General features: G+C 37.9%; 1 protein-coding gene and 1 pseudogene across 1 annotated transcript in view; one reads left to right on the plus strand and one right to left on the minus strand.

The window, feature by feature from the left end:
• Positions 1-47: 47 nt before the first annotated feature.
• The window catches only part of RARS1 (arginyl-tRNA synthetase 1), a 28,414-nt gene continuing 2,516 nt past the window's right edge, over positions 48-25,945 (minus strand). The window contains exons 3-15 of the mRNA XM_043464763.1: positions 22,438-22,626; positions 21,212-21,320; positions 20,555-20,655; positions 19,233-19,354; positions 17,779-17,899; positions 15,928-16,057; positions 14,834-14,938; positions 10,001-10,179; positions 9,526-9,635; positions 5,513-5,618; positions 1,484-1,656; positions 1,082-1,329; positions 48-268 (exon numbers count right to left, since the gene is read on the minus strand). Coding sequence (XP_043320698.1) covers positions 159-268; positions 1,082-1,329; positions 1,484-1,656; positions 5,513-5,618; positions 9,526-9,635; positions 10,001-10,179; positions 14,834-14,938; positions 15,928-16,057; positions 17,779-17,899; positions 19,233-19,354; positions 20,555-20,655; positions 21,212-21,320; positions 22,438-22,626 — 1,803 coding nt within the window. The 3' untranslated portion in view covers positions 48-158. The remainder of the gene's footprint in view (positions 269-1,081; positions 1,330-1,483; positions 1,657-5,512; positions 5,619-9,525; positions 9,636-10,000; positions 10,180-14,833; positions 14,939-15,927; positions 16,058-17,778; positions 17,900-19,232; positions 19,355-20,554; positions 20,656-21,211; positions 21,321-22,437; positions 22,627-25,945) is intronic.
• On the plus strand, positions 19,688-20,193 carry LOC122439378 (annotated as a pseudogene).

Below are 25,945 nucleotides of genomic sequence, written 5' to 3' on the forward strand. Positions count from 1 at the left end.
CTTTTCAGAAGTTTAGTTGTGAGAGACAAAGAACCACAAGTTCTATAGATAGTTGATAAATTCCTTTTACTTGTTCTTGTATCCACATGATTGTAAAAAAGCAAACAATGCTAATGGCCACTTTGGTGAAAACACACAGTGTTCAGACCTTAGGAGGATTACATTCTTTGGACGGGTTTTATTCCCAGAATATCAAACCCCTTAGCCATGACAGCAGCAACTGCTTCACATAGCAGCATACGCCACATGTTCACCTTCAGTACTTCTCCTGAGAATACAGAGAAAGACAGTAATTACTTCTTCTACAAATCACTGTTAAAGAATACGCGATTTCTGGACTTTACTGAGAAGTAAATAGCCTAACTCAGATGTTTTGGGGGCTTTAACTAGAATCATCTTTACTTAAACTGTAGAGAGAGACTCTAAGAAAAAAGGTGTTCTGTTCAAGAAATCTGTTTTTAACTGATAAGAGATATAGAGCCTGAACTATTAGACTGTAATTTTATCTTTTTCTTTTTTTTTATTCTGTTCTAGGCTTCATGGTCTGAATTAACTTTAAACACCATAATGATTTTTTTTCCTAATGAAATTTTAAGTTCTCAAGCATGACTCTCAGAAATGCCTACTTGCTGTATTATTATTAATCATCAGTTCAGTCTATTTCATTAACTATGTAACACAATAGAGCAAAAAGCCTAAAGGAGGTATTATTTTTTTCCTCCAAGGGTAGTTTTCATTATCAAGAACTCAAAGACTCACTCTGTGACTATCAGTCACACTGCTTTTGTTGGAAATGTCCTACTCCTAGTGACCTTCCAATTATTTGGAGTTTCATGGTTCCATCCCATGTGCCTGAGGGTGGGGAAACGAGTCTGTTTGGGAATGGGAAGAATTCCATTTATGCTTGTATTAGAGTCAGTGCAATTCTGTCTGTTGTATATGATATGGATTACTGTGTAACTAGGGGGAAATTGGGTGTGGGGGGTTTCCATAAATAAATTGAAAATTATCCACTTTCAACTCAAATGAATGCCTCTGTTGGTGCCCAATCCCCAACATGACTACTGGATGAGCCACTTACCACTCTGCCGATCTTTTTCCACACAATAGCAGCTATCATAGAATTCTGTGAAAGTAGTTGCCAGCTCATAGATATAATCACACAGAGTGTGGAGAAGTAAGTCATCTAGAATCTTCTGCAGAACCTCAGGGAACCGCAAAATGCACCGGCCTAGTTTCCATTCCTTCTCGTGGTCCAAAATGATTTTGGTCTCTTGAGCGGCTTTCCGGAGCATCTCTTCATCAATATTGGCCAGACGTGCAATCGACCTGAAAAATTAGGTAACAGCCATCATTCCCCTTTGTTTAGTATATTCTTCTCTTTTCATATTCTTTAGTATATGAAAACATATAATAAGGAATGACTGATCCAAACTAGAAATCATCATTTGACTCAAAATAAAAAATGCTGCACTCCAATTACCTGATTCTAGTGAAGGCATACAACAAGTAAGCCGCTGTATTTCCTCTGTCATCCAGCATTTTGTCAAAGGAGAAGATATAGTCATTCAGCCGGTTATGGGAAAGATCAGCATATTTGATACAGCCATAAGCAACAGATGTCTGAGCAGCCTTCAATTCCTCTGTGGTTAAGACCTTTTGGAAAAACAAAAAATACTTAAGTTACCAATCTTTGTTTTGTTCCACCATCTCACAGACAAAGATGGTGGTAAGAAGCATCTAGGGTGGCGATGGTAGTAAAGAACCCGCCTACCAACGCAGGAGATACAAGAGACGCAGATTTGCTCCCTGGGTCAGGGAGATCCCCTGGAGAAGGGACCGACTACCCACTCCAGTGTTCTTGCCTGGAGAATCCCATGGACGGAGGAGCCTGGCGGGCTACAGTCCATGGGGCTGCACAGAGTTGGACACGACTGAAGAGATTGAGCATGGCACAAGGAGCAGCTAATGGTGCGCTTTAATCAATATCAACACTGAGGCAGGAAAACATAGACCAATCTACACGGAAGGGAATAATGAAAATAAAACTCATTGGCTCTGCATAACAAAGAATGCTTCCATGAGAAACCTGATTATAAATATGAAGTGTCAGCTTGAATACTTTTTTTCCCAGTGTATTCAGTAGATATGAAACCAAAGCACCAACTGTTAGTTTTTATCTGCTTCATTCCATAGACTATTCTGAGGTGGGTTATAGGAAACAAAATTAGGGTCAGGTAATTAACTGGAATGAAAACAGGGTGTCAAGAAGTGGAAAAGAACTAACACTGTCTTGGTAAATTTGGTCATATATTCTGAAGCATTATTAGGTCAAGTAAGTAAGTAAGGATTTCTGGTCTGGACATGATGCAGTAGCTTGAAGCAGACTAACCCCTTCCACCAGAATCAACTACTTAAAAGCTGAATAAATTATAAGAAGCAACTGTTTGAAGTCTCCAGAGAGCATCAACACAAGGACATCATTAAGACAACTAGCTGGTGTGCTATCTGTCAGCCAGAAAACTTAACTAGGAAGATGACATTATCTAGAACTATTACAACTTTTCACCCACCATGTCAGATGAAATGACTGAAAAACCCAAGGAGGTGAGGTAGGGGGAGGGGGAACAAGACAATACAAACAACAGAAACACAGCAACAGCAACTTTAAAGACTGCAACTGGAGTTTCCCTGGTGGTTCAGTGGTTAAGAGTCTGCCTGCTAATGCCGAGGACATGAGTTCGATCCCTGGTCCAGGAATGGACAAGCTGTGCAAAACTACTGAAGCCCACACTCCCTAGAGCCTATGCTCCACAACAAGAGAAGCCACAGCAATGAGAAGCCCACGCACCACAACGAAGACCCAGCGCAGCCAAAAATAAAATAAATAACACATCTTTTAAAAGTCTGGAATGGTTTAAAGAGTACTTATTAATTACAAAGAGGAAAAACAGTAACTTCACAATGGAGAAAACTGATAGTATCACTGTAACAAAAGTGATCAAAATGAATGTTAACAATCATGAGACATATCAACATCGTGTGCCTCCTGAAATAATTATGTGAGAAGGAAACTTGTCTTCCTAAGACTGTATAACTTGAATTTAATCACGAAGAAATACCAGATGAACCCAGCTACAGGACATTCCACAGAAAACCTGACCAAAAGTGTCAAGATGATGAAAGAGAAACAAAGAGCAAGGAACTGCCCAGATTAAAAAAGATTAAGGAGACATGAAGACTAAATGCAACATGTGATCCTGGACTAGAAAAAGGAGACAAATGGCAAAATCTGACTCACGTCTGCAGATTAGTGAACTGTACTGTAGCAATGTTAATTTCCTGGTTTTGAAATCATACTACATCTATAGGATGTTAATATTTGGGGAGGCTGATACAGGAATACTTTGTACTATTTTATAATTTTTTATGTCTGAAATTATTTCAAAATGGAAAACTATGATTAAGGTATTTAGAATATCCAAAATAAAGCATATAGAGGAGAAAAGTGGAAAAAAAAAAAGTGAAAAACACTCTGGGACACAGTCAAAAGTTCTAACATAATATATGTACTTAGATTCCACAACAGAACAGGGCAAAGATGCAATGTTTGAAGAGATATGCCTGAGAATTTTCCTAAACTGATGAGGAACCCAATCCTCAGAAAACTCAGCAACTCCAAGCAAGATAAATACAAAGGGAAGAAGGAAACACTCTACCTCCCTCTCCAAACCACACCTAGGCAATTAAAAACTGCAAGGAGGAATAAAGTTCACAGCAAAGTGTAAATATGTGGATAAATATAAATGGATGGTCTAAAACAAACACTACGCAAAAGACTTGAACTTATCATTCACAAAAGATACCCAGATGATCAATAAGCAACAGTTAACATAACTACTCATTAGAAAAATGCAAATTTTAACCCGTGAGATGCTAATACATATTCACCAGAAAAGCTATTAAAATAAGACTCACAAAATCAGTTATGTGGAAAGATACAGGGCACTGGAACAATCCTATTAGTAATGGGAGTATATAACGCTTGTAACTCTCTCCTTGGCAATTTTTAATACAGTTAAATGTAAGCCCACCCTACAACCCAGAAATACCATTCATAGATATACATCCAAGAGAAAAGTGCATGTACCCAAAAAGTAGCTTGAACAGTAATGCTGAAATTATTAACAGCTTCTTATTCGTAACAGTCAACAAACAGAAACAACCCTAATGTCCTTCAACAGAAGAAACACATTAAAACTATTATCTATTTTATCTATCAGTAAAAAGAAATGAACTACTGATATACCTGGAAAACAGCACATACTTTATGATTTCACTTAAAGTCCTCAAATAAACAAAAATGATCTATGGTGATAGGAAACTTTCTGGGGTGATAAGAGATATAACTTGATTGGTTGATGTTAGCATGTATACACGTGTGTAAAAATTCATCAAGCTTTACATTTTACTCTATATAGATTAAAAAATAGTAGCTGAAACGGCCAAATAAAGAGTTAAAGCAGTTTTTGTTACTATGCAGACTAAACAAACTGATTAGTGACTAAATTTTCCACTTTTCATCTGACTTTGCCACTTATACCTAGGCCAGGACTAAAAGGCAAAACTATTCTGGAGATATCAACTGGGTATACTTGACAACCACCAACTGGAAACAGAATAAAAAACAACTTCATGTTTCACTTTGGAACAATGGAAATGGAACAGGTGGGGAGAATGTTCCCTTAGAGCCTGCCTTCATGCTCTCTGGATTATCAGTGATCTGCCCAAACCAAACCAGAGTATGTCCTCAAAGAACCCTTTTTTGTTTGGCTCATTCATGTCTACATTTAATCCTATTCTGTGTCTCTCTACAATTTTACTCTTCTGTTTATAGTAGCTTTGTTCATTCCATTTGACTGCTGGAATGTAAAAGACCTAAGATCCTTTGGCTCAATCTCTAACCTCTGTTTATTTCTATATTAAAAAAAAATTTTTTTCCCCATTTTGATGCAGTTCCTCCAAATTTCACACAAATCCAACCATAGTCCTTTCTAAGGGTGCTATGAAAGGCCATCATGTTGCCTACTCTGTGGGCTCACGGGAAGCCTCGCATGGTCAGTGTTTACTGCTAATGATGACTCTTCAAATGCTCCCAGAGAAAGCTCAACAGATGTACACTCTAATGTAGGGATTCACTCAAACCGCCTCAGTCTTCAGTATTCTCCTATCATTGGTTCAAAGCAGTGACAGGTGAACTGCCAAGAAGCAGCAGAGATTCTATGCCACATTAACAAAGGAAGAAAAGGCCATGGTCTTTTGAAATAGCTGAGAACTATATTTTCACAATAAACACAGCAATTGAAGAAACAAACTGTGCTATAAACCTGAGATATAAGCCTGTCAGAAGCTGACTGACTTATAAACCTTCCCAGTTCTCTCAATAAAAACAAAAATGAAAAACCACAGCAGAATGCATGGCACACAATACACAAGTCAGTCTCTGGGTTACCTTGTCTCTTTCTTTTTCCTTCAATTTGTCCATGGAGCGTTTTAGTCCTTCTTCCAGGAGGTCAATGAGGCGCACTGTTTCACCTGATCGTGTTTTAAACTTCTTCCTAATAAAATTTAGATGTCCTAGTTAAACAGGTTTTGAAGCAGACCTTCCAACTTAGAAATCTTTAAAAGTTAAGTCTGACACCACCTTATTCAGCTGATAACCAGGGAGGATGACAAAAGAAAGCAGACACTTCCAAGTGTCTATCATCTATAACCCTCAACTCCAAGCATTCTATGCTTTAGGCTCCTAATAGCATTCTCTACATATCCATCTTTAATACAGTCCCTAAAAGGGAAAGAAAGAAGGCATCTGTTAATTTGTTCATTTTCCTGAACACGAAGTCTGGGTCAGTTGTTTTGCCTTCTTAGAGAATTATTAATTAATAATACTTTTGCTTCTAGAATTGTTTGGGAAGAAATTCTTAACTGGAATCTCACTTGCATTTTCCTAACTAGTAATTCCACCTTTTTAGTGGTAACCAAGCCTAAGAACATATCAAAATCAGCCTGAGAACTTTAAAACTGGATGTCAGGGCCCCACCCATACCCACTGAAATCATAATCTTTGTGGATGGGTCAAAAGTACTGATAAGCACTGCCCTGGGCAACTGCACTATTAAAAAGCATCTCATGAAAATTGGATTTTACCTATTAAATAAGTTTCCAAGATATTTAATGTCTTTTTCTTTCTTTTAAATTAAAGACACTGTTCGATCCCAACAATGATACAAAGGAAGCATGCTTTTCTATCTAACACAAAGTCAGCCAAAGTGACTGTGATACTTCCTGTTCAAGTTGTATGCTCAGAGTTGCCTTTAAAAGGGATCATCTTGCCCTTTATTATGGAATTAAAACTCCTTTATTATTCCAAAACTACATGATTTCCCAGCCTTTCCTTATGTCATCCCCTCCCATCCTTGAGAATCCAACAAATTCCAAACGACCTGTGTGATGAAATGATACCCATCATAAAGCCTAGGCAAAATGCTAAGAAAGCCTTCCTTAATGTCTCCACTTGGCAAAATCTGGTCTTTTCCGTTACTCCCTACCTGTGCCTGCCTTGAATCTTTATTTTTCGTGTGTGTGGGTCCTCTCCTCTCACCTGTGGTTCTAATGAGAGGGATGCACAGCTGAGTATCAAAAAGAGCTTTCAAAAACAGATGCCTAATACCCACCGCAGACCTAGAAAGTCAGTAACTATTCTGGGAGGGCCTGGCATGTGTATTTTAACAGGTTCCAAAGGGAACTGCTCTGCTTTAGAGGACAGGCTTCTTCAGGAAAGAGGACATGTTTTATGTTATCTTCATGTACACACTGTGGAGCACCCAGCCAATGCCATGCACAGTGGGTGCTCAATAAACAGGAAGATGATAAAAAAATGATAAATTATTTATTGTAAAAAGCCTTAAAAAAAGAAAAATTCACTAAAAAAATAGATGGCAGAATCTGAGCATTTTATTTTTTTTTTTGGCCGCACTGCACGGCATGTGTAACGTCCCTGACCAGGAAATGAACCCATGTCCCTGTAGTGGAAGCGTGGAGTCTTAACCACTGGACCACCAGGGAGGTCTGAATTTGAGCATTTTAATATCAATGTTTAAAATATGGTAGGATGCCACTGGCTAGCTATCACTGATAATTTTCTTTTTTATGGTGTAGGACACCATAATTATATAAATGCAGATATCTAAAATAATACCACCAGGGTCGGAAGAACCAATATTGTGAAAATGACTATACTACCAAACGCAATCCAAGATTCAATGCAATCCCTATCAAATTACCAATGACATTTTCCACAGAACTAGAGCAAAAAATTTCACAATTCATATGGAAACACAAAAGACCCCACAGAGCCAAAGCAGTCTTGAGAAAGAAGAGTGGAGCTGGAGGAATCACCCTTCCTGACTTCAGATTATCCTACAAAGCTACAGTCATGCACCTCTGGGTACCTTATCTTTGACAAAGGAGGCAAGAATATACAACGGGACAAAGACAGCCTCAATAAATGGTGCTAGGAAAACTGGACAGCTACATGTAAAAGAATGAAATTAGAACACTTTCTAACACCATACACAAACATAAACTCAAAACGGATTAAAGACCTAAATGTTAAGACCAGAAACTATAGAACTCTTAGAGGAAAACATAGGCAGAACATTCGATGACATAAACCAAAGCAAGATCCTCTATGACCCACCCCCTAGAGTAATGGAAATAAAAACAAAAGTAAATAAGTGGGACCTGATTAAACTTAAAAGCTTTTGCACAGCAAAGGGAACTATAAGCAAGGTGAAAAGACAACCCTCAAAATGGAAGAAAATAATAGCAAATGAAACAACTGACAAAGGTTTAATTTCCAAAATATGTTAAGTAGCTCATACAACTCAAAACCAGAAAAACAAACAACCCAATCAAAAAGTGGGAAAATAACCTAAACAGACATTTCTCCAAAGACATATGGATGGCTAACAAACACATGAAAAGATGCTCAACATTGCTCATTATTAGAGAAATGCAAATCAAAACTACAATGAGATATCACCTCACACCAGTCAGAATGGCCATCATCAAAAAGTCTACAAATAATAAATGCTGGAGAGGGTGTGGAGAAAAGGGAACACTCTTGCACTGTTGGTGGAAATGTAAATTGATATAGCCACTATGGAAGACAGTATGGAGATTCCTTTAAAAACTAGGAATAAAACCATATATGACCCAGCAATCCCACTCCTAGGCATACACCTTGAGGAAACCAAAACTGAAAAAGACATATGTATCCCACTGTTCACTGCAGCGCTATTTACAACAGCTAGAACATGGAAGCAACGTAGATGTCCATCGACAGATGAATAGATGAAGTTGTGGTACATATACACAATGGAATATTACTCAGCCATAAAAAGGAACGCCTTTGAGTCAGTTCTAATGAGGTGGATAAACCTAGAACCTATCATACAGAGTGAAGCAAGTCAGAAAGATAAAGATAAATATCGTATTCTAACGCATACATACGGAATCTAGGAAAATGGTACTGAAGAATTTACTTACAGGGCGGCAATGGAGAAACAAGACTTGTGGACATGGGGAGAAGGGAGGAGAGGGTGAGATGTATGGAAAGAGTAACACAGCCAACGGGCATTTGCTGTATGGCTAAGAAAACTCAAACAGGGGCTCTGTATCGACCTGGGGCGGGGATGGGAGGAAGCTTCAAAAGGGAGGGGTACATGTGTACCCACGGCTGGTTCATGTTGAGGTTTGACAGAAAACAATAAAATTCTGTAAAGCAATTATCCTTCAATAAAAAAATAAATAAATTATATAAAAACAAATAAAAACAACCAAAAAAAAGAAAACCAAAACAAAACAGGAAAATAAGATCCTATAAAGCAATACTCAACTCATGCGTTTGATTTTTAGCACTTTCTTAGGATCATTAATATTTAAGGGCCAGGTGTCTTCCAGTTACAAAAAAAGTGCAGCTATACAGAATTATATGTTTGATCTAAGGTATTTGTCTGCATATAACCTTACATCTAAAATAAATACCCTGACATTTATTTGGGTAGGGGCTAGGCCTTTTATATGCTTAGCCTGCCTTTCATATGCTTAGTTAGCCCTTTTGCACATTGGCGTGTTAAGCATCTTAAGTTACTTCATGAAGCTTTTAGAAACACCACCCACATTTATGTGATGGTAGAATCTAGGCCATGTCACCAAATCAAAAATGATATGGTAATTAAATAACTAAGTGATCCTAAGACAATATTAAATGGAAGATGTAAAAATTTCTCTCAATTCTTCCTGAAAGGCTACACTCTGGCAGTGATAAGACACAGGTACAAAACAGCTTGGCTGCATACATACTACAGCATATGTAGACTATGGCATCAAATCAAATAGTCTCTATTAAAGAACTCTGGCTGTCAGGTATGTTGTTACCACCTTCACATTTTCCAGACTTACTTGTCTTCCCCCAGCACCACGCCAAATCCAGCATGAGACACTCGAGTTACTTCAGGGTCATACCAACCAATCATTTGAGCAGCACCAAATATTGTCTGGAAGTGTAAGGACTACAAAGAAATAGAAAGAGAAAGTTACTTGCTAAACTTTCTAATTTAAAAAATGACTTAAAGCTCTTCTACTTAGGAATAAAGATTTGTAAAATTCAAATCACTCACTAACCTTTTAAGGCAAGTAAAGTTATAGAAGCTCTTCTTTATTCCTTATATATGAGAATAAGGGAACATCCTTCCTAGTTTATAGAGACAAGTGGGAAAACTGAGACGTGAACAAGTTTGGCCAAATCCAAACCCTGCTCTCTCTATCACTTTTCTGTCTTTGAGGAAAATTTAGAGGGTTTCTGAATGCCAATGCTTCACCATACTGCCTTACCTCCAATCAGACAATGCAAATTGATACAAATGTACAAACTTACTTGTCCATTGTCCACCACATAGATGATCATATCTGCTTTTTCCTCAAATAGTCTTTGTTTAATGGCAGCCAGGTCAGATGTATCATAGGTATAACCTCCATCCGATTTTACTATGGTTAATGGTACAGAACATCCTGGAACAAACACAATCTTTCTGCCATCGTCCACTTGCACAAATCCTAGAAGAAAAAAGAAAAAGAGAAAATTGTTGTCTGGGCACCCAGGGTGTGTTCCTGGTAGCTTCCCAAACTAACACGACACCTGGCTCCCAAATTCTTCATACAGCACTTCATTCTATGAGGAGTCCACCTGCTCAGCAGACACAAAACATGGAAATCTGTGCTTTGTTTTCAAGCAGGAGCCATAGCCTTCCTTTGGGAGAAAGATGCAATTTCTTTCATTACCTCTTAAAATGTATTCATTCATTTACAGTTTTCGAGTTACAGCTACAACAGAGTTCAGGGCACAAACATGGCAGGATTCAGCACTGGAATGACTAGTAAAATGGAAAAATAAAATCACGTTCATACACTCATGATGAAAAAGGCAAAATTCTTGGATGCAAGAAGGGACAATAAGGAACATGATGGTAAAAACAGCCGTATTTCAGTGTGTGCTGCTGCTGCTAAGTCACTTCAGTCGTGTCCAACTGTGCGACCCCATAGACGGCAGCCCACCAGGCTCCTCTGTCCCTGGGATTCTCCAGGCAAGAACACTGGAGTGGGTTGCCATTTCCTTCTCCAATGCATGAAAGTGAAAGTGAAGTAGCTCAGTCGTGTCTGACTCTTCACAACCCCATGGACTGTAGCCTACCAGGCCCCTCTGTCCATGGGATTTTCCAGGCAAGAGTACTGGAGTGGGGTGCCATATCCTCCTCCTCAGTATGTGCTACTATATGCTAAATACTATATTGAGCCTTATTAAATTCAACCTTCACAATAACTTTATGCAGTAAATACTATTACTACTGCCTCTTCCCTTTCTTTTTTTAAACATTTTAGAAAACTTATGCTTGGTAGGGTGAAGGCAGTATAAAATCCTGGTTAAAAACAAACTCTTGACTTAGCAGTTATTAGCTATGTAACCTTGGGAAGTTACTAAATTCTTTGTGCTTTTCTTTTTTTAATGGACATTACTTTTCTTGTTATGAGTACAAAATAATTACACAATTAAAGTGTTTCTCACATTATGACAATCTGGATTCTCATCTTCCCCTCACAGCAAGGAATACAATACAGTTTCCCTCCAATATCCTAAACTATTTCTAAGGACCCCACACTTGCTTTGCCTTGCTTTGTTGAATTCCTCCTTTCTGCTAGCATGGCTAACATGGCCAGCTTCTTTTCTCATTATTAAAATTTTTTTACCTAAGTCTACAAATAACAAATGCTGGAGAGATTGTAGAGAAAAGGGAACCTTCTTACACTGTTGGTAGGAATATAAATTGGTGCAGCTATTATGGAAAACAGTAGGGAGGCTCCCCAATAAACAACAACTAGAGTTGCTGTATGATCCATCAATCTCATTCCTGGGCTTATATCTGGATAAAACTGTAATTCAAAAAGAGGCATGCACCCTTGTCTGCACAGCAGCACTGTTCATAATAGCCAAGATGTGGAAACAACCTAAATAGCCATCAACAGATGAATGGATAAAGACGACGTGGTATAAACATACAATGGAACACTACTCAGCTATAAAAAAGAATGAAATGCCATTAACAGTAACATGGATAGATCTAAAAAAGACTGTCATCCTGAGTGAAGTAAGTCAGACAGAGAGAAACAAGTATCATATGATATAATTTATATGTGGACTCTAAAATATGACACAAATGAACCTATCTATGAAATAGAAACAGACTCAAAGAGAACAGACTTGTAGTTGCTGAGGGAGGGAGGGGAGTCTAGAGTTAGTAGTTGCAAACTATTATACATAGAATGGGTAAACAAGGTTCTATCATATAGCACAGGTAACTAAAATCAACATTCTGTGATAAACCATAATGGAAAATATGAAAAAAAAATTTATATATATAATTGAGCCACTTTGCTGTAAAGCAGAAGTTAATTGTAAATCAACTATATCTCAAGTTATAATAATTTTAAAAAATTCCTTATCTTAAAAGTATGGTCCCCAGTTTCCAGAATGTGATTAGTAAGTATCATTTTCTCCTTCAAGGAACTAAGTTTCCCTGGAGATAACAGACTGGCTGAATCCACAAGTGAGGCAGGAAATGTACAAACTTATCCTGAAAACAAGTTTGTGTCCAGAAAACAAGTAAACTATCAAAAACTGTAAGGGTCAAAGGGGAAAAAAAGGAAAGCCACTTGAGACTACCATTAGCTAAATACAAGACAATCTGAGTATTAAAAAATAAAGGCAAACAGTTGGAAAACATAAAATACCTAATTTACAATAATGCTAAAAATAATCCAGTTGTTACATCTGGAAAATATTAAGAAACTTATTTATTATTCTGAAAATTGGTAAAGAAAAATAAAGAAAGAACCAAGCATTTATACTGTTTGCCTTCTATGAACCATACCTCAGGTTAAACCAAAATGATTATGTGACAAATTTCTGCACAGAATTCCAGGTAACAAACAAAATAAATGACAGAATGCTACATTTCCCAACCTCTAATAAAATAATGGAACCAAGTCATGACCATCAATAGCTGCTACAACCACTAGAGGAAAGTCTAATGGAGAAATTAAACGATAGATCAGGCTGACAAAACCTGAACCCACTAATTCATCTTAACATCATAACAAGAGAGCCAACTAAAAATTGGCATTCTCACAAATAGACAAGACAAAACAAGTGAAGAAAACAAAACACAAACCAGAGTTTAATCTAGCCTCTTTAGAAAATACAGATAGAGGAATTACGCCACACACCACCATATGGACATCTCTGTAGGACAAATGGCCTAGTTTCTTCAATAGTAAATGAGAAAGAAGTATGGGGCTATGGAGAGGAACCCATGACTTAACAAATTTTATATTAAACAAATGTAATGTGCAGACTCTGAAAAAAATACTTAAGATTAAAAAATATGAATCAGCTTGGAAAATCTGAACTCATGACTTGCTATTAAGAAATCATTGGTGGAGAAGGGAATGGCAACCCACTCCAGTATTCTTGCCTGGGAAATCCCATGGACAGAGGAGCCTGGCAGGCTACAGTCCATGGGGTCGAAAAGAGTCGGATATGACTGAGCGACCAACCCTTTCTGAGGGTGTAACAATGACAATAGGTCTCTGCCCTCCTGGAACTGACATCCCAGGGGAGGAAACAGACAGTCAACAGAACTGAGGATTAAGGGAGGTGGAGTTAGACCATGAGCAGTGCTCTAAATAAGGCAGAGAGGAGGCCTACGAGGGTAAGGGAATGATGACATTTGAGAGCCTTCTCCCTGAAGTGGAATTTATGATTGAAAGCATGGGCCGGCCCTCACCTGTCATCAAGTCGTTCCATTCTGGATGATGGCACCAGTTAACAGTGACCTGTTGGGTTCCTCCACCAGCATCAGGTTAAAGACAAGATATAATTTTCTGAGTTTTCCCATGTGTATAGGATCTATTTCTCACCCTTAATCATTTACCATTTAAAAGCTGGTGTCAACCTTATTTTTTATTCTTTGTAATATTGGGGGAAGTAAGATTTTATCATTGTCTTTGTGTATGTTTTTCTACTTTCTGGTTTGTAGAAAATAATATTCAGAAACATTTTTTTAATATTCAGATACACATCAATTCAAGAAATATTTTTCAAACACCTATTTTATATAAGGGTTTAATACCTTATAGGTATTAAGGTATTAATAGGTAATACCTTACAGGTATTAAGGTATATAGGTATTAAGGGTTTAGTACCTGCTGTACTTGAATGGGCATAGAAAATAGGAACTAAATGTGATGCAGTGGAGAAGGTAATAAGGCCCATCAAGGCAGTTCAAGTAATGTGAGGCTTATAGGCTGATGGTCACAGGAACGAGCAATTATTTACCCTCACTTTTTTTTTTAAATTGAGGGGGCAGAGAATCAGGGAGGAATTTATGGAACCAGTACTATTTGAACAGGACCTTGGAATGTTCTATTTTTTTATGATGGTATGTTAATTCTTCAGAATTCAGAAATGTATAAGGTGCTATTCTTTGTTTTTTTTTTACTACTTTAAAATATCAATAGTTTTTAAAATATGCTTAAAATTTAGACTTGTTTAGAACTTCTTATGCTCATAGCTATTAATAAATAACCCAACAGTAAAAAAAAAAAAAAAAAGAAATCATTGGGACTTCCCCCTGGTGGTCCAGTGGTTAAGAATCTGCCTTGCAATGCAGGGGCATGGGTTCAATCCCTGGTCAGGGAACTAGGATCCAATCCTTGGTCAAGGAACTAAGATCCCACACGTCACAAAGCAGCAAAGCCAGCAGGCCACACTACTGAAGCCCCCATGCCACAAGAGAGTCTGTTCATGACAATGAAAGATTCCACGTGATGTGACTGAGGCCTGACAGAACCAAATAACAAATGAAAAAAAGAAAGGAAGGAAGTATTAGTTGTCATGGACTGATAATGGTATCATGGTTTTGGGGTGGGATGAAGGGTCTGTTGTTTCAGAGACAAACCAAAGCAGTCACAGAAGAAATTATATAATACAAGCAGTGTACACAGGAAGGTAACAGACACAGTAAGGTCTGCCTGTGTTCATAACTAAGTTGGTGACTAGTGCATGAAGCTGGGAGGTCACTATAATACTCTCTCTGTTTTTGCCTATGTTCGAAAATTTGTATAATAAAGTTTAAAAAAAAAGTAGAGTGCTTACCTCTATCTTCAAATTCCTTTACAATGTCATGCATCCTATCTTGATAGAAGGATTCTCCCCTCTCTATTAAAGAGATGTCCAATGCCTCATAGATTTTATTAAACTCTAGGGAAAAAGTCATAAAGAGAATGTATAATTTAAAAAGAGACATGCCTCTTACCTTCAAAGAAACTTATTATTTAATTGAAATATTTGGAAGAAAATTAATTACATTAAAATGTATGATACAGAATATATACATATTGCCATTTTCAAAATGTGAAGAAAATATTGCAAGATACACATCAAAATTATTAACAGTGGGTAAGAATACAGCTAACTTATTTTCTTTTTTCCTGTCTACATTTTTTTTCCTCCAAAGAAATACCTCATGTAATTTTTTAAAAATGTACTTAGAAAATGTACATGATAAGGAAAAAAAAAAGCCTTTCCTATTTGGAGATCAACTGTTCACTGAATTTTCTTATAGTTTTTCCTAATTGGTACCATTTATCTTTTTGTCTAGCTGCACATTAGTGACACGAGATAACCTACAGTAACACAACACATTTTACTGCCTAGTGTGGCAAAACAGCCTTCTCCAAACACCTACTGGCTATTTTTTCCAAAGATCTACTGGCTATTCGTGTTCATCTGTTCTTCAAAGTGACCTTTCAAATAACAGTCAAGTCTGTGAACACTCAGAACTGTCTTGAAACCACAAATGAATATGGAGAACAAGGGGACTCGGCATGACACTCTACCCAAACACTCTGTTCCACCCTGGCGTGTATTTCCCTTCATTTCAGCCCTACACATTTCTGGATAGAATTATCTGAAAGGATTTTATAGCTTTGGATGCTTAATGTGAATAGCATCTTTTTCCTTTCTACTTTTTTTCTAACTAATTTTTCCTGACTTCTAAAGAAATTAAAATTTGCACCTGCCTGTCTTTATAAACTTTCTTTGTAGTTTCAATTTCAGAAAATAAGTAAGAAAAAAAAAATTGATTTGCTAGCCCTTGAAAATTTAATACATCATTCAAAGTCAATTCTGAATACTCAAGAAACTACATGCAATAGTATTCGCTGGATAAACAAAGCCCAGAAGTTTACCTTGGCGGGAGACATCACAGATAAGTTTCCAAGCTTTTATGATGTCTGGATTTTTACTCTGGAGCAAAACAACACACTGATATGCTCGCTTCTTAAATTCCTCCTCAGTATCAAATCTCTTCTTGGATTCCTATATTAAAAAAGGTAAGGTTTGTAAACAGTCAGCCCCATATTTCTAGATAAAACACATTTCTTAAAAAAAAAAAAAAAAAAAAAACAACGGAGGAAGTAAAAATTTAGATCTGTTGAACAACAGAACAAGTGTTCTAACTCAACAGTCAAAGACGTTGTTACAAATGAATGTGCTAATAAAACCCAATTATTGCTTCTGAAATAATTTTCCTTAAAAAATGTAAAATTTGCATCACAGTGCTACCTCTACCTTTCCAGTTCACACTAGTGCTTGTGTTCCAGGAGAATTACAATGTACAGCTAACAGATGAGGCTGAATTTTCCAGGCTCTATTTTCCACTCTGAATAATTTTTTTTTTTTTTGTAATTAAAAATAAAATCGTGGACTTCCCTGGTGGCACAGTAGATAAAAATCTGCCTGCCAGTACAGGGGACACAGGTTCGCTTCCTGGTCTGGGAAAACACCACATGCCGTGGGGCAATGAAGCCTGTGTACCACACCCGCTGAAGCCCAATAGCCTCGAGTCTGGACGCTGCAACCAGAGAAGCCAGCGCACGCCAACCAGAGAGCAGGCCGCTGGCTGCAACTAGAGAAAGCCCTTGTGCAGCAACAAAGACCCTGTGCAACCAAAAAGATTGCTTTCACTGGTTCATATCTACTTTGAAAGCAATAGGTGCTTATCAGAAAAATATTATTGTTAACCCTATCCCAGACTAACCAGCAATAACATTCTGATGAAAATTCTAGATATTTCTTTGCAATCACAGATCTGTATGTTTTAAAAACTATAAATATATGGTTTTTCTTTTATCCTTGGTATTAAAATTCAGCAGTGTATTTTAAATATTTTATGGCATTAATAGATTTGCCCATTCAGTGTACAGAATCCCAGCAGATTATAACAGCTATTTCACCTAACTGATATCAGTAAACAATTTTTCAGTTTTTCATTAGAAAATACACACCAAAAGATAAAAAAGCCAATTACCAACCAACCAAAAAAAGTTTTAAGTACTATATTATTTCTTAATACAGTAATCCTATTCTAGGACTCTATCATAAGAAAACAATTTTAAAAACAAGAAAACCTACATGTAGAAACACATAGATACAACCTACAAGTAAACCTACAAGTAAAAACATGAAGTTACTTAGTGAGCATCCCCAAAATGGGGGGGGGGAAATCCAATAATAAGGAGTATACACTTTGGTCTACAAATCCAAAATAAGATGTGGTCACAAAGTAACATGAAAGAGTATGATAAAACTTTAAATAGGTACAATACAGAAATGATATTATAACCACAATTGATATAATAAATGTTTATATATGGATAAGTGAAAGAGTCAAAGACTGTTTACTACAGTGATTTATTTAAAATTATGGTTTATGGTAAATTTGTCTTTAAAAAACTGTTTATACTTAACTAATGCTTTCAAAATATACAGAATCAGGAAGATAACAGCAGCATCAAAATTTTTAAAAACTAAAATGTATTTTGACTAACAAACTCCTAAATTCATGTAAGAATGGGTAATGCTGTAGAATTAAACTTTTAGCATACACTGATAAAAGCAAACATGCTATACTGAGGAACAGAGAATGCAGCAACTTTTATTTAACCCCATCATAGCTTCAAATACCATTTAAAACTCCCTAAGGAAAACTATGATAACTGATAGACACACAAATAATACAATAATAAATGGCACCAAACCTTATAAAAAGCCTGAAGATCCCCAATGGGAGGCGAAACTGTTAGGTAATCTGGAAATTTATCTTGCAGGTGAGCAATGAGCATGCCAAACTGGGTTCCCCAATCTCCTACATGGTTTAATCTAATATCAAACACAGAACAAAAACCACTTAAAAATGATAAACATGAACTGGACTATAAAGAAGACTGAGTACCAAAGAATTGATGCTTTTGAACTGTAGAGTTGGAGAAGACGCCTGAGAGTCCCTTGGACTGAAAGGAGATCAAACCAGCCAATCCTAAAGGAAATCAGTCCTGAATATTCATTGGAAGGACTGATGCTGAAGCTGAAACTCCAATACTTTGGCCACCTGATTCAAGGAACTGACTCATTTGAAAAGACTTTGATGCTTGGAAAAGACTGAAGATGGGAGAAGGGGACGACAGAGGACGGGATGGTTGAATGGCATCATGGACTCGATGAACTTGAGTTTGAGCAAGCTCCGGGAGTTGGTCATGGACAGGAAAGCCTATCATGCTGCAGTCCATGGGGTTGGTTGCAGAGTTGGACACAACTGAGCTACTGAACTGAACTGATATTCCATTAGGAACCACAAACATTAAGTGCCAATACATCATGTTTAGTATTGTTCTTTTTATGGAGGTGTTTCCTCATCTGGTCTGAGACAAAGACAAGGTCTGTTATGTTTGTCATTAGATACCCAGTAATGGAGCCTGCAAACACCTGGCCTACAGGATTTGCTGAATGAAGTTCCTATGAATGGACTGTGATCTGTTTGTTGCATAGTTAACTGGGACAGTGGCAGTCAGGTCAATGTTGATCATTACCATAATTTTATGAAAACGTAACTGTTCAACCAATTATTTCAGTATAATTTAGTAGTTCCCACATATCAGTGGACAAAATTCTTCAAAATATATCAATACAATCACTTCTCATTCCTCACTGCTTTCATTTAACCTTAAACCATCAGATCATCTCTTGCCTGGATTATTAAAACAGACTTCTAATTAATTACTATAGTTCTTTTTCCCTTCTTTGCCTAGTTTCTTCAAAGTAACCAGAGTAATCTCTAATCATATTATATGCCATACTAAGACTCTCCAAAAGCTTCCCACTGCATTTAATAAAATCCCAATTTCCTATCATGGCCTACAAGGTCCAGTACAATCCGTTTCTTGCTTACCTCTCCCACTAAAATATATACTTCTAGTATACAGAAGAGGCACTCAAGAAATATTTGTGCAATAATGAAGGAGCTTTTTCCTTGGTTCTACATCCACCCCAAGTCTAAATAGCTATTAGTCCAAAGGAGGGGCCAAGGACATAATTTAAAAGCCTAATGGGTGATTATGAAGCAGACACTTAAGAACCACTGATTTAGTCAAAGATTCTTTCTCTAATGACATTTTCTCTTCTATAGAAATCTCCAAAGAAAGGCAAGAGTACATACCTCAGCACATTATATCCTGCGAACTCAAAGAGGCGGCACATGCTCTCGCCTATGATTGTTGACCGGAGGTGGCCTACATGCATCTCTTTAGCTATGTTGGGAGAGGAAAAGTCAACTATAACCTGGGATAAATAATAAAGATTTTTTAGAGGGGGGTATATGTATAAATATTTTCTTTTGCTAACACATTCATTAATAACATTTAATAATAAACAAGGCTTAAACATTAGCTTGGACTGTAATTCAACTGTTAGGATTTCTGATGGAACTTGTCCATCATTAATTGAAAAATAATCAAATCTGTTTAAATAAGTTATCTATTCTTTATTTCAGAGACAACTCATAAATATCAGCTGGCTACCTCAAATGACTTGGGGAATGAAAACAAAAATCACATAGCGATCAAGACCTAGGGGGGCTTTCTCAAGGGTGCTGGAGACCGTGGGCAGAGCGCCATGAAGGCCTCTGGGATGCTTCGCAAGTGTGAGGTGGTGGGGCGCTGCCTGCCGACCCCAAATGCCGCTCCTCTATCGTAGGAGAATTTTTGCGTCTAATCACGCTGTTGCCAAGTCCCACTCCTGGTACTTTTGTGTCTCCACTGAAGACGATGAAGAAACCCTAGGGGGAAATGGTCCACTGTGGACAGGTGTCCGAGAAATCCCCCCTGCATCTGGCTGTGCTGTGACCCCCACAACAGCACCCACAGCATGCACCGGGAGTACGGGATCTGACCACAGCCGGTGCCATCACCCAGGGCTACTGAGACGTGGGCGCTGGCACCGAGCCCGGGCCCTCTCAATCCAGATCGTGAAGGTGGAGGAGATCGCAGCCAGCAAGTGCCACCAACCAGCAGTCAAGCAGTTCCAAGACTCCAAGATCAAGTTCCCACTGCCACACCAGGCCCTCCCTCCGTCGCCAGCACAAGCCACGCTTCACCACCAAGAGGCCCAATGTCTTTTAGGTGCAGGCCCTCTCTATCCCCAGGTCTGCCCAAATAAAATTCAAGTGGGAAAACCGAAAAAAAAAAAAAAAAAAGACCCAGGGGAAAGGGGTCTTTCAAGATAGCAGTGGACTAAGATATGGAGATTGTCTTCCTCCCCACAAATACATCTGCATGTGGAGCAACTCCTACAGATCACCTACTGAACACTGGCAGAAGATCCCAGAAAAAAAAAAAAAAAGACCCAGTGGAAAGGTTACTTCACAGCTATGTTCATAATCTCAAAATATGACTAAATCTCAATATAAAGTGAAAACCATTCTTAGCTATAGCTAATAGAATTCTAATGTATTATGCTATCAATCAAAAAATATACATATACCTTTTTGTTCTCTCCAATGGAAGGTATTTTAACACCATTCACCAAGAGATTGGTCAACTGTTGTGATACAAAGCCCTTTCTTAAGTGGATATTAATAAAACCTAAAGAAAAACAGGGAAGAGAGAAAAATCAGACAGCCTCCAAACTTGAAGACAGCTCACTCCCAAAGCACTTCTCAATTTCACTTATGCTGGCTCCAGAACCCTAGTATGGCTCTGGTAAAACTTTTCAGGCTCCCAAAACCACTTGGGGCCTTGGCTTGAGCCCTCTTATAAGCTCCCTATTTCCAATCTAGTTTCACCACTTTCCTGAAAGCTTCCTACTTAATGCAGGACCCTTTCACTCCCAGCCAATGATTTGTTTAATTCTTAACAGAAAAGAAACGATCCTTTTGCCACAGAATATCTGCCATCACTTACCTCCTTTTTGCTGATGAGAAACTGAGTGACAAGGCAATAAAGTAACTCACCCACAACCAGGTGAGCAAGTCTAGTTTAAAACCTCCGTTTCCTAACTCCCAATCCAAGGTGCTTTCATCATCTTGTTCAGTACATGAGTTTTAACCTCATGTTTATATTTAAAATGGTTTTCTTTTCTTATTTCAAAAGGACTCAGCAATCAACAGAACTACTTAAGAAAGAGTACATTATGACATACCAGGACCAGCAATTTCAACTTTCTCAATATATTCATTGTCTGGGAGGTGTTTGACAATGTTTTCAGCAATTTCTCTTGGATTAACTTTCTGTTCCTTGGTTTTAAGCATCTATAAAACATAAATGATTGATTACACAACAGGTCTCAGCAGATTACTAGGAAATGCACAGCTGACAAAGCGTCAGATTCACCTGACATTAAGACTCATCAAAAGGCAGAAGCAGAGCCCAACGACCTTGTAAAGAGAGATTAAAGCATCAAATAGCAACAGTGCCAGGAGGAGTGGAAAAGTGCCAAGACCACAGCATCTCTTTTCAGAATGAGCTGCCACAACGATCTAGAACTTCTTAATGAAGACTTTTAAAGTCTTTAGTTATAATGCCTGTTTCCAGGACATTTACATTTATAATTTTCAAATCATGAAAGTGTGCAATATTCAGATTTGAGTAGTAAATAGCACCCTCATAAACCTAACTCCAGCACAGACACACAAAAATTATCTAGAAAAAAATCTGATTTATTTAGATGAAGCCTTTCTATTCAACAATGAAAAGAAATCAAAAAGTCCCAAACCAAGAGCAATAAACTACTAACACATTAGCTATTAAAAACAGGGAACTCCTCTGACTGAATATGAAATACACAAGCATACACAAGCCTATCTCAAAGACCCATCTCCATCAAATATTTGATGGGAATGCTGGTGCTAATTAGCTAACTTCTAATCCCTCAACAATAACTCAGTTATCCTGGACACAAAAGGAGGAATGTACCAAAACAAAACAGTATCAGCTATTTCCTTAAATACTGAGTATATATAATTTAAATATTAAAATTTGTGCTTTTTAAAAATTAAAACTACACATTCCCTTTCCTCAAGTTTTTCAGAACTGTGGGAAATGTTTTCACTGAGGATACAAGGCTCTACTATTTATGTAAATAATAATGATAATTATGGGCTTCCCAGGTGGCTCAGTGGTAAAGCATCTGCCTGCTGATGCAGATGTGTGGGTTTGATCCTGAGTCAGGAAGCTCCCTGGAGAAGGAAACGGTAACGCACTCCAGTATTCCTGCCTGAGAAATCACACGGGCAGAGAAGCCTGGCGGGTTACAGTCCATGGGGTTGGAAAAGAGACAGACATGACTGAGCATGCACTCAATGATAACTGTAACGCTTAAGAAAAATCAAACCACAAAGAATGCTCTATAATAAATAATATAATCACCTGACAGATGCCCATAGCACTATTACACTGATAGTCCCCAAACTTGGGCTGCTGACTTGGTGTCACTATCAGTGGAGGATTTTCCAAAACTGGATAGGCAGCCTTAATGGCACAACCAAAGACCTCTTCCAGGCAGCTATTGATGTTAATCATATTCTTGGTTGGTTTGTTCCTTTCTGCCTGAAGACTCTGTAAGAAAAGAATGTAAATGTTAATAATCTTTAAATCATACAAAAATTCCCCAAATATTTTGAGAAGCCTTCAAGGATCTTGACACTGAAAGGTAACACACACTCAGTGTAACACTCTCGTATTTAGGATGTGCTGAGAAGCATGAACAGGACAAGTCTGTCCCACAGCATCTAAGACATACATGTAAAAATACCCCACGTACTTTTTACTACAGATATTTAACCAGAACAGAGGCCAGCAATAGGGAGTAACGGGCTGATGATTTTCTCAGCTTCCTAAAGTACTGAGAAAATAATATAAAATCAATCCTAAATAACTTCCTATCAAATGCAGGAACTGAAAGCTCTATGGACAAAAACAACAAAAACATTTAATCTCTCCACTAAAACGCTGACCCTTTCAAGTGTGAAATGAAACAGGTTAAAAATACTGATGAGTACTATTAATATATCAGAGTAATTAATTATAATTAGAGAGTAATTAATATATCAGACTGTTTTGTCTTACTGCTAAATAACCCTGTGGTACTTCCTATTTCTTACCTTCTCAGAAACGGAATACACTCATTTAAGATGGTATATCACCAATCAATTACCTCCATTATTGCACTTTTCATACTTTCTCCAAATTATCTCCCTATACCACCAGACTTCTGATTGCAAAGAAAGTGTCTATTTATGGTTCTATCCTGGTAGGCGACAGTCCATGTGGTTGCAAAGGCATCAGACACGACTTAGTGACTAAACAATAAAACAAGTTCTGGCACCTAACACTCTACCTGCCACGCAGCAGGTCAAGAAGACTGGTGACTGAACAGATATGCTCTTAAAGGAACACAAGTGAAAATGCTGTCTACACACTAATCACGAGTTTACATGAGTAAAACATCAATGATATGTAATAAGAACGGCAACAATGATGAGAACTATTATTCGAGCAGTACTGAACTGGGTACCCCTGAGTGATTCACGTGTCAAGAACGGAGTCAAGTGCTTTATTTCTGTGCATTACCTCACGTCACCTACATAACAAAAACGGACATCATGACTGCCATCACCATTTCCCTGTGGGCTAGAGATTAAGTAAGTTGCTAAAGATGATAAAGGCAAGAGGCAAAGCCAGGATTCAAGGTCAATACTCTTTTCTCCCCTAAAACGTTAAGTTCCATGAGGTGAAGAAATATTACATGTGGTACAAGCATCTTTGCTACAACTCAATATAAACACTCTGAAACTTCACATTATGCAAAAAAACAAAAACAAAAAATTAAAACACCCTTCTAAAACAACAGAACTTATAATAAAATCAGCATCAGAAGGAGATAACTCAAAATCTGAGTTTTTAACAAAAGCACCATCACAAAGAAACCTTAACATTGTCACTGATGAAAAAATGTACCTATCATTCTAATAAATATTAATGTTAAGACTTAATCTTGGGGGAAAAAAAAAGACAGCTCAATGGGAGGGGGTATGAAGAATAGTTGAGGCTGCCAAGTTAATGAAAACAAGGGCAAAATGCATCTCAGACAACCATCCAAGACGTGTTTTTAAGTCAGGGCATGTGGCCAAAGTGAGCCAGAGAAAGAGGGTGGGGGAGAATGGGCATCCTACACGACTTATTCTTCCATGGCTTGCTGTTTCCAGTTGTTTGCGTGTCTTGTGTTCAGTGCTGTTACTCAGCAGGGCAAATTATCTGTGAAAAAAACAATATGCCTTCCACATTACGCTGACAGAATTCTCCTATTTACACACTAGAGCTAGTGTCCATTATGAAAATGTGTACTAAAATAAAAACAAAAATAAATGGGAACTAATTAAACTTAAAAGCTTTTGCATAGCAAAGGAAACCATAAACAAGAGGAAAAGACAACTCTCAGAAAGGGAGAAAATACTTGCAAACAAAGCAATGGACAAAGGATTAATCCAAAATATACAAACAGCTCATGAAGCTCAGTATCAAAAAAAAAAAAAGAATAAAACTCCAATCAAAAAATGGGCAGAAGACCTAAATAGACATTTCTCCAAAGAAGACATGCAGATGGCCAAGAGGCACATGAAAAGATGCTCAATGTAACTAATTATTAGAGAAATGCAAATTAAAACTATAATGAGGAACCACCTCATACAGGTCAAAATGGCCACCATCAAAAAATATATTAAAAAAGAAAATCTACAAACAATAAATGCTGGAGAGGGTGTGGAGAAAAGGGAACCCTCTTTCACTGTTGGTGGGAATGTAAATTGATACAGCCACTGTGGAGAACAGTATGGAGGTTCCTTAAAAAACATTAAAAACAGAACTACCACATGACCCAGCAATCCCACTACTGGGAATATACCCAGCGGGAAAAGGTTAGTTGCTCAGTCGTGTCCGACTCTTTGTGACCCCACAGACTCTAGCCTGCCAGGCTCCTCTGTCCATGAATTCTCCAGGCAGGAATACTGGAGTGGGTTGCCATTTCTTTCTCCAAGGGAGCTTCCCGACTCAGGGATTGAACCTAGGTCTCCTGAATTGTAGGCAGATTCTTTCCTGCCTGAGCTACCAGGGAAGCCCACGTACCTGGAGGAAGCCCTAACTGAAAAAGACACGTGAACCCCAATGTTCACTGCAGCACTATTTACAACAGCCAAGACATGGAAGCAACCTAAACGTCCATCAACAGATGAATGGATAAAGAATACTGCATTCCATAAATATAACAGAATATTAGCCAGCCATAAAAAGGAAAGAAATTGGGTGATTTGCAGAGATGTGGATGGACCTAAGTCCGTCAAACAGAGTGTAGTAAGTCAGAGAGAGAAAAACAAATATTGTATATAATGCATGTATGTGAAATCTAGAAAAATGAACCTAGTTCCAGGGCAGGAATAGATAAGCAGAGGTAGAGAATGGATGTGCAAACATGGAAGAGGGAGGGTGGGATGAATTGGAAGACTAGGTTCAACATAAATACATTTCCATGGGTAAAACAGATAGCTAGTGAGAACCTGCTGTGTAGCACAGGGAGCGCACTTTCTCCATTATGTGCACCAACAGCTGACTCCTAACTTGTCTACTGCAGGGGGGAAAGGACAGGGTTTGAGTCCTTTTATCAAATTTCAGAATCTTCGCTAACAAGGATTTTTTAAAAGACACTGTAATTTAAATTGTGGGATGAAACCAAAGCCCAGAGCACTCACTTTTTGAAGGATCTAACACGTGTTGTAAAGCAGAGGGTTGGAGGGGTGGGAAGGAGGTCCGAGAGAGGGTGGGTATGTACACATACAGCTCATTCATAGTGGTTGTACAGGAGACACTAACACAACATTAAGCA

The sequence above is a fragment of the Cervus canadensis genome, chromosome 4 (genome assembly GCF_019320065.1).
Source record: "Cervus canadensis isolate Bull #8, Minnesota chromosome 4, ASM1932006v1, whole genome shotgun sequence".
Lineage (NCBI taxonomy): Eukaryota > Metazoa > Chordata > Mammalia > Artiodactyla > Cervidae > Cervus > Cervus canadensis.